At 41.7% G+C, this 17880-nt stretch overlaps 1 protein-coding gene across 1 annotated transcript in view; it reads right to left on the bottom strand.

The window, feature by feature from the left end:
- The window catches only part of AFAP1L1 (actin filament associated protein 1 like 1), an 83478-nt gene extending 65598 nt beyond the window's left edge, over nucleotides 1-17880 (bottom strand). The window contains exon 1 of the mRNA XM_083352978.1: nucleotides 17696-17880. Within this exon, the coding sequence (XP_083209104.1) occupies nucleotides 17696-17723 (28 nt within the window). The 5' untranslated portion in view covers nucleotides 17724-17880. The remainder of the gene's footprint in view (nucleotides 1-17695) is intronic.

Raw genomic sequence — 17880 nt, 5'->3', positions numbered from 1 at the left:
CTTCAAGAGGAGGACAAGCAGCTTCAATTTCTTTTCTCTGAGTTGGGAAGGAGATTGAAGAGGAATAAGTGCCGTGATTCTGCATTGTGACAGGAGAATTTAAATAACTTGCCTGTGGGCATCATTTTGTATTTGAGAACCCTGTCATGGAATGCTCTCTGTGTTTTTCACAGGAGTTGACTGAAACAGAGGAAAGGCAAAGATGTTTGAAAGCTAAAATCCAGGCCCACAGATACCTAGTATACCAATAAGGAGCGTGTCATTATATGCCATAAAGTCAGCTGTTTTACTCCTAGCGACCACACAGGTAGTCTCCCTGATGAGGTTCCCTAACCTGGTCTTTCCACACTGCATCCATTGCCACTCTGTCCAAGTCCATTCACCCTGCAGAGAGCATGTGCCCATACATTTTACCTGATCTCGATCGTAAGGATCCTGTCCTTTAATGCAATATCATGTGTTTACTTAGAAATTAATTCTACTGTGGCATAAGGGGCCACATTTTCAGGTAATTCTCCTGTTCCACTGTTCTCCTCCAGAACTCCAGCACACACAAAAAGTTTAGTGAGCATTTCAAAACCTTATTCCTATTTGTGCTTGCCAGTCATTTCTCTGAAATCTGCAAATAGAGGACAGATTATAACATCTTTTATTTGTCTAAAATAAAGAGGATTCTCTGCATCTTTGTCAGAAAGTGATAAAAACACTTGGCATGCTATAGGAGTTATTCAAATTGGATTCTGTCACAAATAAAGTTGTATTCTACTTTACACCAAAAAGTGTGATCTATATTTCTAGTTAGTATCTCTGCCCTCAAATATTTTCCCTGAGCTGTACTGATTATTGCCAAGCCTACAACTATATTTATATCCAAGCTCTGGGGCACTTCAATAATTAATTTTGTTTGTTTGGGGGAAGGGATATACTAGCATTCCAGATTTAATTAACTTTGAATTAGCTGTGTAGCTTGAAGCTCAGTGTTTTCTTTAGATGGGAGGGTCCTGGTCTTTAGGGTTTCAAGAGCAACAATGTAGCAATGGGGGCACTATTTGGCCAGAGCCTGTCATGGACACTGAGTTTAGGTTGCTGAGAGTTGGAAAACCCAGTAGCTCTCAAGACACAAAAGCTCCTTCCACTACAGTGATACAGGAACTGAAAAAACTTGGATGTAATACCAGGAAATCCTGCTCTAGCTGATGCTTCCGCAGGGCATCTAAATGAAGAGCTCCACCCAATTCTAGGATTTAGTTCATTTCAGGGTTTTATTTATCTTAAGAATGCTACTGCCAAGTTGATAGCTTAAACATCACTTAGTCCCTATGAAGTAGAAGCTTCAAGCTCAGCTTTGATATGCTGGGCCTAGCTAATTTGCAGTGACTGTAATCCTCTATTCCAGGTGTGTCAAAGTGCCGGCCCACGGATCAGATGCATTATCCGGAAGCCGCGCCCACCCCATTGCCGGCAATGGCAAAACCATCCCGATACATTGCGCAACGTCACATGACGTCGCGAGTTTGACATGTCTGCTCTATTCAATTACCTGGGAGCAAATCTCCTTGAACCCTTATTTCTAACTATGTCCTTATTTCTCAGAAGACATGGTTAACGTCGCAGGATCAGAATCACCTTCTCCACATTTTAATATTTACAACTGCTTTGATTCAGAATGCTAAACCACAGGCTTGTTGAAGTTTGGGTATTTCCAGCCCTGAAGCAATGATAAGTTGGACTGTAGGCAGCAGTTTTCTTAGAATTCCACCCCTATAAGAAAGAGTTTATTATCAAAAGCAGTGAAAACATTGGTGAAAAGTTGATAAGAGTTTAAAGAGGAATTAAAGCCCCAGGAATGTGGAAAGGCTGTTTTGCATTTGTATATTATGTTACAAAAACCAGATCCTTCTAGTGGCAACAGTGGCTGCTATTAAAACAAGGCCAACAAATGCAAGATAGCAGAAAGAAAGAGGTTAATAGAACAAAAATATCTTGTTGTTGCATTTGTTTGTGGAATCTACATCTTGGATATATGATTTTCTATCATCCAGTCTTGAGCACTCGATTAAACAATACAAAGAGTAAACTTTTAGTCCTGTTAGTAATATTAGATTATTTGTTGGTAAGGAAAAGCATTCAAATACTGTTGGACAGAGTAAAGCATTGTCCTGCCCCTAATCTCCAAAGGAGGATTCTTTGTTATTGTTAAAAAAATTATCCTGCATTCCAACTAAACTAAGCTCCCCAGGGCAATATCCAACACAACCAGTTTTTAAAAATGATGTGGATTTTTATAAGCACTTCTTGCTTCATAAAACAAAAATACAAAACAAATAAATGGGACCATCAACAATCAGAATCCCACTGTCAGATTTTAAGCAGTATAAGACTGTTTCTCTGTGGGCTTTTGTGTATAGGGTAAAGCAGTTAAACCTCCATATATAAAGTGACAGATTTTACCATCCGCCTTCAAACAGGAAATGAAAGCCCTTTTAGGCGGGGCTTTAGACATTTCCTATACCAGGCTTCAAAAACTGTAGATTCCTGCAAACAGGGCTTCTCCAGGACATCCCTTGGCATTGTGCTGGCCAAGATAGATCATGGAGCAAAGATGACATAAACATCCTGTATGAATGTAATGTTTTCCTCATCCTGGTTCCTTCAGCTGTAATGGGGCTGATGACATCCCAGTTACTATGGCCAAATGCAATGGAGGCAGGGCAACAGCTACTTCCAAAGTAAAGATCCATAAATAGATTTGCTTCAAAGAGGTACAGACTCCATTTAACTTTCTGACTTGGTAAGGTCTGACTAAAGTTTTCTTGAAACCCTGACTCTGGTGCTCTTTTTCTGAAGTCTATCTAGCCTTACAGGATAATTTTGAAACTGTTATCTTCAAATAAAATCTCTGTGTTTTCTTTTTCAAATGCCCTGATGCTCTTCACACGGCTACATAGTTATATCAACATGAGTCCTATGTCCCCATGCAGAGCAATCACGTGGGGATGACAAATGCCACACAGGCCTTTTGTCAGAGCAAGTTGGAATGGGGATGCGGCTTGTGCTATGGTTTTCCTTGGCAATGTTGTGTCATTGTCTTTCATAAAAAAGATCCATTAAGTATGTTTCTCCACTTTGGCAGCTTTAGGATGTATGGACTTCAACTCCCAGAATTCTCAACTAGCTGGGGAATTCCGAGAGTTGAATTCCACATATGTTAAAGCTACCAAAAACCATATTAGAGAGGCACTCAGCCTGGAAACCTGCCTGCCCATAACAACTGTGTGGTAACTAGACCTTTTTCATAGTCTTACAGACAGAGGTAGAGGGCCCGAAGTAAAGAAGCACCCAAATTTATCAGTTGCGTTGTATTATTATTATTTTTTATTTTAGTTCCATTTATATCCCGCCCTTCTCCGAAGACTCAGGGCGGCTTACAAGCTTAGCAGTAGCCTTCATTCTATGTATACGCCTGCTTATTAGGGCTTTCACACACACCCCAAGCGGCATTATTACAAAGTCAGCTTAATTGCCCCCAACAATCTGGGTCCTCATTTTACCTACCTCGGAAGGATGGAAGGCTGAGTCAACCTTGAACCTGGTGGGACTTGAACCTGCACTAATTGCAGGCAGCTGGTGTTACTTAAGGAGGCATTAGCCCACTGCTCCACCAAGGCTCTTCTTAGGTAGTTCTAATACAGGATGGGAAGCAGTTTTAGTGTGTTTCCTGGCCAGGCCTGTCATATCCGCCCCTTGCCAAGCACTGCTGACAAGTCAGGTGCAACATGAACACCAGCGCTTGTTAAGGCACTTCCTATCAGTACAGCCTTTCCCCTTGTGAGGAAGATTATTGCCTTTTAGCAGCAGCACTGATAAATGGCATTGGATTTGTGAATAAAGTTTGAGGAATGTTTTCCAGGTGGAAATCTGAAGCTTTGATCGTGTCTAGTTATTTTTGTGGCATAGACCACCATGCATTGGCTCCTATCTCAGTTTTCCTTTCTATAGAGTGAGCAGGTAGGTAGACAAAGACAACGTTGGATGAACCATCAGAGCTGTTACTGAATCATTCATGATGCATCTAATGATATGAGTTCCCACATCACAAAAATATATTTATGTATTTGTGCATTTCATTCCAAGAAAATCAGCACGAGACATGTAATGTTTGTCTCCCACTCTCCCCAAAATTATTCCAAGAGCAACCAGTGATATAGGTTAGGCAGAGATATTAATTACCTGGCTCAAAATCACCCAGTGAGCTTCAGGGATAAGTGGGCAATTTATTTCTGGATCTAACAGTTTCATGAGCTCAATCAAATTTGCAAAATGACACTGGTATTAGGTGGAAATCACACTGTCAGCACAATTTGCAACAGTAACTTTCTTCTCGCCCACCCATTTGGACAAAAACACTCACGTTCTATTCCCCAGTTATAAGATGAAAGGCAAAATATTTTTGAGATCCAGGCCTGTACATTTCAAACATGATATGGAAGAAATGTTTCAGATATCATGCAAAACAGCACCTCTCTGCTACTCATTAAAACACTTTCTTTGTTCAGGTATCCACACAAGCCTGATAAATGAGAAGGCTGTTTTAAGGGGATAGCCCTAAAACCAGACACAAATTTCTTCAGACTAATGAAGAAGTGTAAAAATAGATGGGATCGTTTAGTAGACAGAATAGGGGTGCTGTGCTCAGGTATGTACAAGATCTACAGCAATTCTCCAAATCATATTTGAAAAAAATGCAACAGTTCAAATAACTATTATCAGCCTCTGTGAGGATCACAGAAAACCATGATGATATCAAAACGACAATGCATGCAAAGGATGTCATCATGCAAACTCTGGCCTTATGGATTGGCAGTCTGACATCTGACAAAGGGATGGCTGTCACGGTATTTACATCCTGATAGTTGTGCACATTTCATTATTTGCTGCCCATGCTTTTTCCTGCAGACATCCATAGTAATAGTATTTATTTCTTGAAGACACTCAAGTCCTAACTTACAATGGTATAATTATATGCAAGCATGATTACAATGTTCATCAGTGCTGTATCAGCAATAGCCAAACAAGAAATTCTGCCTGTCATCTATTCCAGCTGGGCAATTAGGCTATGTATTCCTTCTGAAAATTGTCATTCCAGGTTACACATGTTCAGATAATGAAATAAGCGCCTCTATTGTGTTACCAAATCCTGTGGTTTTATTTTTTTTTAAATTCCATTTATATCCCGCCCTTCTCCGAAGACTCAGGGCGGCTTACAAACTTAGCAGTAGCCTTCATTCTATGTATATGCCTGCTTGTTAGGGCTTTCACACACACCCCAAGCGGCATTATTACAAAGTCAGCTTATTGCCCCCAACAATCTGGGTCCTCATTTTACCTACCTCGGAAGGATGGAAGGCTGAGTCAACCTTGAGCCTGGTGGGACTTGAACCTGCACTAATTGCAGGCAGCTGGTGTTACTTAAGGAGGCATTAGCCTGCTGCTCCACCAAGGAAATAGAAAGAAGGATCCAAAGGATACTTTGGTTTTTTCTTTGATTGATTTTGCTGACATCAGCACCATCTATAGATAAAGAGACAAGTACTGAAAGCATAAGCAGGGCTTGCCTACTTGACAATGAAATAAATGCTAGCCAGTAATCAAAAAGCTATGCTATTCTTGGCTAAAAGCTCTCCCACATGTGAAACTTTGGATCTTCAGTAGTGTTTGGATTTATTTCCACAATTTTGTTCTTATTTGGCACAGCTGATAATAAAGGAAACATTTTCTTACTCATATATCTGGTATAGGTAGTCCTCAACTTACAATCTTTCACTTAGTGACCATTTTTTATTTTATTTTTTTATTATTTTAATTCCATTTATATCCCGCCCTTCTCTGAAGACTCAGGGCGGCTTACAAGCTTAGCAGTAGCCTTCATTCTATGTATATGCCTGCTTATTAGGGCTTTCACACACACCCACCCAAGTGGCATTATTACAAAGTCAGCTTAATTGCCCCCAACAATCTGGGTCCTCATTTGAGAGTCCAACAGCACTGACAAAAGTGACTTGTGACTATTTTTTAAAACCTACAACCATTGCAACATTCTTGTGTTCACATGATCGAAATTAACACGCCTGGTAATTGGCATGTATTTATGATGGTTGCAGTGTTCCAAGGTCATGTGATCACCTTTTACAACCTTCTTACAAGCAAAGTCAATTGGGGAGCTAGCTTCACTTAACCGTGTTACTGACTTAACAACTGCAGTGATTTACTTAACAACTGTAGCAAGAAATGTATAATGGAGCAAAATTCACTTAACAACTGTCTTGCGTAGCAGTGGAAATTTGGGGCTCAATTATGGTCGTAAGTCAAGGACTACCTATATAACCCACAATTACTTTAAGTTATATTACACATAAATATGACTTGAGTAGCACTACAGACTACCCTCCACTAATCCATCCCTGGAAAAACATGGGGAAAAGAATAAAGGAAATGGAAAAGGGTGGATTTATGGAATTTGCATGACAGAAATGTAAGTATACATAATATAAATATACCCATGAATATATAAATAGCACTAGAAGGAAAGGTTAAATAGCAATATTTGCAGTTTCTTGGAGGCTTGTCATATCACCTTTAGGAAAAAAAGGAAGATCTCTGTGGTGTCATGAAATCTACATGGTAAAATAGTGCAAGGACAGCTTTTCTGAGCTGATGTGAATAAACATTTATACCACTTCAATTTTCATTTAACACTTCCCTTTTTTTTCCTAGTACTCATGTTCACATCTCAGTACAAATTTTCAAAGCCATGTAGAGAAAAACAAATATGGGAGAAATGGCTTTACATCCTTCTAATTTGGGGGTGTGTGTGAGTTGGGAGGAGGGAATATATTGTAGAGAGTTGTCATTGTAATGAGTTTTTGACTAGTGCATTGGGCTAATATCTAAGGGAAACATTGCAACAGTGTGGGGGAGAGCTTCTTGCTGTTCTCAGTAACAGCTGAGGGGTGATCTTATCCCTTCCCTTCCCATTTCAAAACACACACCCTTACATTTGGCTGCATTTTACAAAAGGGTGGAATTCCCATAGTGGATTTTAGGCAACTAATCAAGAATGATTCAGGATTCCTCCCACCCAATCCAGTGTCACCCTTCTTCTGGGGCTGTACAGCTCCACATGTGCATAATAGTCCAAAACGTTAAACCCAAGTTAGTAATTATAAGGTTCCTTACATGACATCACTCAGCTCCTGATAAAACAAAAATGAATATGCAACTGGAGGAAAATTAATATGTGATAAATTAAAGGCACATACTGTACTTCAGTTAAAATATCAAGACTTTGTCAGAATGACAGCACAATAGACAGTAATATATCTTCCTTCAGAATCAGTTGCTCAATTCTTGACCATCGTAGTTTTCTCCTGCATACGTGTAAAGTCAGAGGAGGTATGCTTTTAAAATATACTGCAAAGTTAATCATGGTTTAGGGAAAGATTAAATCAAGAAAATGGCTAAACAGAAAGAATTTTCCTTTTGTAGCTGTGTAACTGCTCCAGACTTATATATATACAACTACTGTTAGGTAAATAGGAAGACATTTGCTTCTGACTCTCTTACAAGGAATCTGGATATTAGTCCCCACAGCCTCGTAATTAACTTGCAGTTGTCTATACAGTGGGGCATTTTAAAATAGTATTGTTCATAGTCTTTCTCATTCTACATTCTTCTTAATTGGAACTTAAAACATGCCACAAGGAACACACATTGAAATATACAATTTACATTATGCTATCAAAAGATTTTAGACAGCCTCTGGCCTCTTAAAAATGCTCAAGGCTTATACTTCAGCCATCCAAAACAGAAGCAGATAAGTCTGTTTTGACCAATATATCCAGAAAGTAATCACAAACAAAACAGTGCTGTACATTCAGAGGCATCCATAGGATCTAGCACTTCCATTGCAATGTTACATTGCAAGCTCCATCCCATTTTATAAGTTTGTGTGATCACAGGATACAAATTACAAAACAGGCAGGGATTGTAGCATTACCCTTCAACACCACTTTCATCAATCTAATGAAAACATCAAGAGCTTGTAGATGTCGTCATCTAGAACTGAATTTCTCAACCTTTTGTTTTCACCCGTGGCCCCCTTCCAAATTATGTTTTTCTCCTGTGGCTCCCCCTGTCCAGGTCCTATTCTTGGGTATAAACATGGGACAGTGGCAGGTGCATTTTCTGGCACCAACATGTTAGTACTATTCCCTTTGGGAATAGGGCAGTATATAAATTCAACTAATAAATAACTAAATAACTAAATAACTAAATAACTAAATAACTAAATAAATAAATAAATAAATAAACAAACAAACACAATTTGATTTTGTACTGTGGCCCTGCCACATGTTTTCCCTCTGTGGCCCCTATGAAATATCCTAGGGCCCCAGTTGAGAACAGCTGATCCAGAAGGGGAAGAAAATGTATCTAATATAGAATTCTGCTTCCCATCTGGAAACCAGACGCCCCTCCAGATTCACAAGCAAGAGATGAAGGCAATAGCTTCCCCTCACTCCAATTCTCTCTGTGGACTCTTTTCTCCAAGCATAAAAATAGTTCTCAATTTACAACCACAGTCAAGCCCAAAATTTCGTTTGCTAAGCAAGACAGTTGTTAAGTGAATTTAATTTAATTTTAATTTAATAATATTTGTATACCGCCCTTCTCCCTGAGGACTCAGGGCGGTTCACAGGGCAGAATAAAATACTAAATACAAACATTAAAAAAAAGATTAATTGATTGCCCAAGTTAAAACAATTGGAATAAAATTCTAAAACACCAAGTTAAAATTAAGACACCAAAAATAAAAAACCCCACCAATCCCCATCAGGCTAGGCCGGCTTGAACAAACTGAAACGTCTTAAGATCGCGACGAAAGGAGCGAAGATCGGGCGCCATCCGGAGCTCTACCGGTAGCTGATTCCACAGCTCCGGGGCGCCCACAGAGAAGGCCCTCCCCCTGGGGGCCACCAATCGACATTCTCTGATCGGTGGCACCCTGAGGAGGCCCTCTCTGTGGGAACGCACAGGGCGCAGGGAGCTTGATGCCGGCAGCAGATGTTCCCTAAGGTACTCCGGCCCCATGCCATGGAGGGCTTTAAACACCGTTACCAGTACCTCATCTATTTTGCCTCATCTAACCTTTCTTGCCACAGCTGTTAAGTGAATCACTACAGTTAACAGATTTAAGTTAACTTGGTTAAGTGAATCTGGCTTCCCCCTTGATTTTGCTTGTCAGAAGGTTGCAAAAGCTGATCACATGACCCCGGGACAGTGCAACTATCATAAACGAATGCCGGTTACCAAGCGTTCAAATTTTGATCCCATGACCATTGAGAATGTTGCAACAATCACAAGTGTAAAAAACAGTCATAAGTCACTTTTTTTTCAGTGCCACTGTAACTTTGAAGACTCGCTAAATAAATGTAAGTCAAGGACTACCTGTATCTGCAGCTTAGACAAAAGGAAGGACCTTAACATCAACATTTTCTTGTTTTGTCTGGAAGCATTCCAACTTTCTTTGTGCATGAAGAAACAAAGATTTTGTCCTCTTCTTCCCCACTATTTGTACATACTAAAGGACTCAAGAGCGGGACAAGTTCAGTGGAGAGTAGAAATACAGTAAGTTATTAACATGCCAGCCAGCCAGCATAACTATGGCCATTTTTTCTTTGAACATAACTCATTATTTGATCAGAAACCTTTTTATAATGAAGCAAGATTATGGAATTTTTCCAAAGAGCAAGGAAAATGTATTTAGGAACAACAGGACATTCAGACAAAGGGCATCACCATTTTATTTTCACAGAGTTTAGTTAAAAGACAATTAAGTTGCTAGAATCAGTTGTACTTTGCAGAGGTCTTTCAGATTATTCTATCAGTTCTGCTTTGGGCTCAGCTCATTCAGCCATTGTAACACTGAAGTACTTCCATGAAGAAGAGATAGCTAATTAATTGCATTTATATGCAATTTACAATCAGATTCCCAGTTTCTATTCTGCTGGGAGGGGATCATTTCAAACTGAGGGACATCATGACAAAAATCCACTTACATAGTTTTAACCAACCATGACCTTTGCCCCAGTGGCTCAGTGGGTTAGGACGCTGAGCTTGTCGATCAGAAGGTCGGCAGTTTGGCGGGTCGAATCCCGAGTGCTGCGTAACAGAGTGAGCGCCTGTTACTCGTCCCAGCTTCTGCCCACCTAGCAGTTCGAAAGCATGTAAAAATGCAAGTAGAAAAATAGGGACCACTACGGTGGGAAGGTAACAGCATTCCGTGCGCCTTTGGCGTCTAGTCATGCCGGCCACATGACCACGGAGACGTCCTCGGACAAACGCTGGCTCTTCGGCTATGAAACGGAGATGAGCACCGGCCCCTAGAGTCGGAAACGACTAGCACGCATGTGCGGGGGAACCTTTACCTTTACTTAATAGTTATGCAAATATTTCCTTTCCCTATCACAGTCTATATATGCTAGTAGCCAAATATCTTACCTGCATTCAGACATAGAAAAAAATCCTCTTATCATGGGAATAAAGTTAGATCAGATGAGATAACAGTTCAATCTAAGAATCAATACAATGATTGCTAAATGGTTTCAATCTCTCCACAGACAACATGTCTGGACTTTATGACTCTAATACTTTCAGGCAAGGCTTTTATCATGCAATCTCTCCAATACTGCCTTTCATTCGTAACTGTTGTGTGTTTTCTCCAATTTCTTGTATTTTCTTGTACAACTGTAAATTATTAAGACTAAAACAGAGGATAGCTATAATATATCTTGGCCACAGCATCTAACTGAAAATACCTCAAGAAAGCTAGATCATAGACAATATAACGACCAGATTTTGGCTAATGTCACATTTAACCTATATTTTTATACCCACATCAACCATTAATTGGGCATTTAATTATATAGCCAGGGGAATCATGAATCTGTAGGGTGCATCAAGTCTATTCTTCTACACACTTTGGAAAGAATTCAACCTATCCTATTTACTTATTATCCTGTTTCTCTCACATGGCTTTCATCAAAGGAAGATAGGTAGTTAGGTTTTGGAAGGATATCAAGATTTTACATTATCCACCTATTCAGGGCAGTCCAGATGCCAATAGCAATTTATTATAAATCTTGTTCCTTTTAAGTATGTAAGCCATTAAACTTACCACAAAATAAAAGCTAAAGCAGCCTAAAATGCTGGCATTTCTGTAGTGTTTAAATAAAGCTAGGTCTACAAACAGTGGCTCTTCAACAGGAGGTTGCCATAGTAATAAAAGTCCTGCAGAGAAGATTAGAGACTACCATTTTAGGTTGAGATGCCCTATTCTTGATATGCCCTTTCAGTAGCTCACCCAGGATTTCTGTTTCTTGCTTCTCTGTAATACTTGTTTTAGAGATTTGGGCTTGAATGTCCATACACTACTTCTACAAGGGAAAGGAGGAAAGAGAAGGCAAGAGGAACACACATAAATTGGTTCTAACCATTTTTTTGAAGGTGTGACTGTATTAAAGAGCTGTTGGAACCACCAGCCTAAAGAAAAGTTCACAGTAATGCTATTTTAGGTGCTGCAAGCTGCAAAAAAAACAGGTGTCTCCAAAGAAAGTACAAATATTGCTACCTCCTAACTCTAAATAACATACTCAGTGATATTTTAGATAAACAATCACCAAGCTTTGGCTACCTTGTCCCATTTTGCAACCTATTCAGAGGACTGGAAAATGAGTTTGTGATTATAAATGTATAAAAATGGATTACAAAGAAGACCCTGAATAGCTCTAGGAAGGTCTATTGTAACTTTGAATACTTGCTAAATGACTGATCAGAAGTTGAGAACTACCGTACCTGTTTTATTTGTTTGTTTGTTTGTTCAAGTGCTTAATAGACAACATGACGACTGAGTCCATTAGTAATTCTGTGGTACATATAAGCTTTTTCAAACTAAATTCATTATTACACCATCTAATGCATCTTCTTTTCTTCCAGTAATAGACATCATTACCATTTATTTGACACAGTGTAGTGTTTTAAGGTTTTGTAAGGGAACTGAGTAATGCAGGTTCAACCTGCCCTCAAATACAAAAGCCGTTAAAAAATCAGGAGTCTTTTATCAAAAGGCATAAGTTTTCATGAGATGAAATCAGGAGAAGTGGGCTGATTTCTGTCACCATAGACCAGGGATGTCAAACTCAATTTCATTGAGGGCCGCATCAGCATTGCGGTTGCCCTCAGGGGGCCAGGTGGGTATGGCCAGGGTGGGCGTGGCCTACTGGGTAGGCATGGCTAGAGTGCTTATGGCCTACTAGGTGGGCGTGGCCAGCTCTACATCGTTCGCATCAAGGGTGCCTATGGGGGCCCGGGCAGGAGTGGGACAGATCTGAGGGTCTCTGGCAGGAGGAGGGTCTCTGGGCCAGGGCCAAGGCAGTGGGGGCCGTTCCCTCACTGTTTCCAGGATGGCTTCGCGGGCCACATGAAACCACTTCGTGGGCTGGATCCGGCCCCCGGGCCTTGTGTTTGACATGTCTGCCATAGACTAACATTTCTCTTCTATGAAGTATGCTAAGTTACTTTGGTTAAGTCACTATTTCCTAGTCTAATTTACAGGGTTAAAAAGAAGGAAGACATGTCACATAAGTTGCCTAGAGCTTTAATAGAAAAGGATAGTTGTAATTATAATACAATGTAACTTGATGTTAAAAACAATAATGTGTAATCCAGTCTATATATAAACAGTTTGTGCCAGTAACCAAGGTATACACTTGGTCACTTGCAGATCAATTTCATTATATTTCAGAACTTATTTTCATTTAAGAAGCTTCTCTACTGGGATCAAGGTGGTAAGTAAAACATTTCTAAGAGTTATATTATCTGTTCTTCTTACTGTTTTCTGTTTCAGAAGGGTTGCAAAAATGGAGCAGAAAAACTGAATTCCAACTCTGTTATTCTGAGATTCTGAATGGCAAGCCTTGAGTTCAGGGTGAGGAAAGTCTTTTCAGAGAGTGACGGACTTTAACCCATCAGCCCCAACCAAGCCAGGGCTATGAACAGAGATAATGGAAATAATAATCCAACCTCTGAAAGACACTGGATCTTCATTCTTACCTTAACAATGAATGTGTAACAGGATAAGGGCCTGAATATAGTCAGACACAGCTTCAAGGTAGGAGACAGGGACAGAGTCATCACCATTTCCATGTTCTACAAAGGAAGTGTGCCATTATAGACTGTTTTTTCTTTGTAAGAAAAGGGAGCAGGGCTGGCTTTTCCAGGATTGCAGTATTATTCCACTCTGATTTCAACCCCACCAAACCAAAGATCATATTAGTACCACCCATGGTAAGTAAGATCATATTAGTACCACCCATGTAAGCACGAAAGAGGAAATTTATTTTCCTATTTCTTGGTGCCAGTGCCCTGCAGCCAGCTGCTACAGTACTGTATTATGTTATTTTCTACTGAAACTCCTCTTCCGTCAAAAAGTTTTCGTTTTTTAGCAGAAGCCAATGGTGGTCAAGTGCAAAAGAGGGTTTATTTATAGTCACATATCATAGCAAGGATCCCATCAAGGCTGTCCTCACAGCTGCTCAGACTATTGTTGGAATGTGCACCCTGTATATAGAGGAGATATACATAGCATTTCCAGACATGAACAGTTAAGATTCCATTGAATGCCAGTTTCCAGAGAGAGAGAGAGAGAGAGAGAGTAATCTGCTACATATTAAAAAAATCATGCTGACATCTGTTAATCAGCTCACCAAGACAAGAATGTCTATATCACACCCAACAACTGTTCTATGGATGGTCACTCTTAATAAAGTAATTGTTACTACCTCTGTATCCTTCCCATGAACTTTTTTTTCTAAAGTTCTCTCTTATGAAGTATGAGCATCCATCCAATTTCAGAATAATGCTTTGTGAAGCTTATGAGAGGGGTGTAGCCTGCAAAAACGTGTATCAGAATTAATTTCCTAATCTAAGCAGTTCCAAGATCTGGTTCTGCCTCATGAATGAGATGTGAACCACCCTGGGTCCTACGGGAGAAGGGCGGTATATAAGTTTAATAAATAATAAAATAATAATAATAATAATGGAAAGAAGGGCAAAATGGCTATCACATGAGTCTTTTGCAATTTCTCTCCAAATGAGAGATAAAAGGAAAGTTGTCAAGACTGATAATGCATGAAAAGTCACTGTCACTGAAATATTACAATAAAAAGTCTAAGCCCCCCCCCAAAATAAACTTAAAAATAAAGGTACAATATCTTTTTATCTTAGTCCAGTAACTGAATTGCAAAAGTCCACCTCCCCAAAATATGGACACATCATCTCAACCACTATTTCCCAATTTGGGAACTTTCAGTTGTTAGATCTAACTTTTAGACCTGGCATGTCCCACACATGGCCTGCATCCAGCCCTTGCAGGCCGCGCCCACCCTGGCCTTGCAAGGGCAAACCAAGCTTGATACGTCACGTGATGGCCTGCAATGCAATCGGGCTTGAGACTCTTGTTCTAGACCATTCTGGCTGAGAATTATGGGGATTGAAGTTCAAAACATCAGGAGGTTTCCATCTTGGGGAAATGTAATCTTAAAATATTGTGGGGTCCTTAGAGCTTTCTGAGCTTAGTTGTTTCATTACCCAACTAGGCAACATTACATTATCCAACTAGGAGAAAATGGGGTTTATCACAAACCAAGCCAGTGTATTAAAACAAACCCCACTCCCCACAGCCCTGAAGAGATTTCTTAGTTGGATTATGAAACATCTGCAAGTAAACAAGCAACCTCAGAGGGCACCAAAAGTTCAATTCTGAGCTACAAATATTCTCTTCTGTTGGTAGTCTTAAAATATGCAAAGCAATTTAAGGATCTTCTGGTTGCACAATCAGTTATGAGTGTGCCTAAGAATGCTTGAATTAACCTTCCCCCCCCCCCCGCTCCTTTTTTTTTTTGCCTTATTCTTCTACCTATGTCTGAAGTGAAATCATGAGGAGGACACCTGAGACATTTGTTTATTTATTTGTATCCCACCTTTATTTTTACAAATAACTCAAAGTGGCAAACATATCCAACAAGACACCCTTCTCCTATTTTCCCTACAACAACAAACCTATTAAATGAGTTGGCTGACAGTGACTGGCCCAAGGTCACCCAACTGGCTTTCATGCATAAGGAAGGACTAAAATTCACAATTTCTGGCTTTCTAGCCTTAATCACTAGCTAGACCAAAGATGGCCACAAGATGCAGGTTAATGGATACTTGCATAATGATACATGAACCCCAGCACACACAGCTCTTAAAAAACCTTTCAAAATTAAGAGCAGGCCTCTGGTGTAAACTTCCCCAACAGGGGTCTTGCCTCCAGGTGTGTTTGGATTACAGCTCTCAAAATTCTAGGTAGCAGAGCCAACATTGTCTGGAAATTCTGGCAGATGGGACTCCTGAACACATCTGGGAGACACCAAGTTGGAGACAGGCTGCCCAGAAGTCAATGGGAACTAAGTTCAGTCCAGGCTGATTTTCATACGTCTCTGTACCTAGCAACAGCACCAGCATTTTCAACAGCTATCCCAAAGTAATGTAGCAAAATGAACTCAGAAATAGGAACCAAGTTGCCCATTTTTTTAGCATCACATAAAAGGTAAAGGTAAAGGTTCCCTCGCACATGCGTGCTAGTCGTTTCCGACTCTAGGGGCCGGTGCTCATCTCCGATTCAAAGCCGAAGAGCCAGCGCTTGTCCGAGGACATCTCCGTGGTCATGTGGCCGGCATGACTAGACACCAAAGGCGCACGGGACACTGTTACCTTCCCACCGTAGTGGTCCCTATTTTTCTACTTGCATTTTTACGTGCTTTCGAACTGCTAGGTTGGCAGAAGCTGGGATGAGTAACAGGCGCTCACATAACCCAGGTCAAAAGTCTTGTCTCCTCTTGTCTAGTACTTTTGGATTGGCTTATCTAATTTTATATTTACAACAGTGAATAAATATGGAGTAAATACGGCTAGATCTCCTTGGTCTTTGTACACTAATGCCCCCCCCCACACAGACACACTTTAAAGCCTCAAGCAACATTCCTGATCCCTTTTTTGAGGAATTGTTATTGGGTTTTTTTTCTTTCTCGTGCACAATGCATACGCGAACAGACGGAGCCACAGTCTTAAGATCGCGACGTCTTTTGGAAAGTGGGTTGCCTATTTACACGCAGCGATCTATCATTTTTTGCCTTCTCCATCTCAGACTCAACGTTGTGTGAGTCATTGTCCGAGCCAGGGCTTTTTTTCTCATAGAACGCTCAGGACGGAGTTCCGGCACCTTTTTTGGATGGAACCTTGTAGGGTAGGCAAGGCGGGTTGTATGACATGTGTGAGTTCCGGCACCTTTTTCTTTTACAAAAAAAAGCACTGGTCCGAGCAGACCCCTTCCCCCCTCCCCACCACCCCCAGTACGTTTAAGAAAGATGTAACCCCTCGACGGCCTTTGCACCGAATATCAGGCATTATAGTCCCCGACGGATCTTTAGTAACGGCAAAGAAACAATGTTGAGGCACGCCGTCAGCCTGCCAAGGAAGTTCGAGGAGCGCCATTTGGCAACCGCAAGCCTCCGCCTCCGGCGTACAGGTTACACAAAGCCCTATATTAAGAAGACAATGCCGGGGTGGAAGCTTTTGGGTGCGCACAGCTCGCCTTGGCTATGCTTTTAGGTGTTTTTTTGGGGGGGGGGGTTTGCACACAAGAAAGACTTCCCATAATTCTGCTTTCCCCGTGTCTCTCTCGACGTGGTCCCGACTGCCCGTTTCATCAAGATACACGCACGCGCGTGGACCCGAACGCTTCTGGGCACAGCGCACAGTCGATTTGGCAACCTACGACAATCAGGCTTCCAAATATTCTTCCAGCCGCGCGAATCTTGCACTGCTCCCACGCCCGCCTAAATTTTCCCCACCCGTCCTCTTTTTTTTTCCTTCTCTCTCTCTCTCTCTCTCTCTCTCTCTCTCTCTCTCTCTCTCTCTCTCTCTCTCTCTCTCTCTCTCTCTCTCTCTCTCTCTCTCTCTCTCTCTCTCTCTCTCTCTCTCCCCTCCCTCCCTCCCTCTCTCTCTCCCCCCCCACTTCGCGCTCGAGCCCCGCAATGGAATTGCCCCAGGCGGAACGTGTCGTGAATGCGAGTTCGAGTGGGCGTGGCTCGCCCCCCCCTCCCCGGACCAGACCAGAACGAGGGCTCTCAGTCTGGGGGCAAACTGCTGCTCTCGCGCCCAGAAACGAGGCTACCTATTGGAAGTGGTGCAAAAGAAGATAACGCGCGGAGAGGAAGCGCTCGGCCGTCTCGGGATGCGCGCTTGCAGCCTAGGCTGGTTTTGAAAGCATTTCCCCCACCCCCACCCCAAGTTAGCACGCCTTCCTCCCAAAGCGACGCGGGAGAGTCCCCTCAGAGTCAGGAGAGACGGCGCTGCAATATTCGGCATCACACAGCAACAGCAAGCAGCAGCGGCGCCCTTTCCCGGGAGCGCGAACTGACAGTTCCCCTCAGCCCGCCGCCGCTCCAGCTAAACAGATTTTTGTAAAATAAAATAAAAATCTTTGAGACGCCTTTGAGAGGAAAGCTGGAACAGCCCTCGTTCGGGCAAGCCTTACCGCTGAGTCTGTCCATGGTCCGGAGCATGAACGACGGCAGACAGGAGACAGCCCGGCCAGCACGTGCGCCCCCCCCCCCGGCCGATCTCGCTTGCCACAAGCCGGCTACTTGAGCGCCGGGAAGCTCCCAGCGCGGCTCGGCTCGGCTTGGTTCGGCCCCGAGTATGGACAGGGGATGCGCGCCG

This window comes from Vipera ursinii (assembly GCF_947247035.1).
Source record: "Vipera ursinii genome assembly, chromosome: 2".
NCBI classification, from domain to species: domain Eukaryota; kingdom Metazoa; phylum Chordata; class Lepidosauria; order Squamata; family Viperidae; genus Vipera; species Vipera ursinii.
This window is presented reverse-complemented; position numbering and strand designations above follow the sequence as displayed.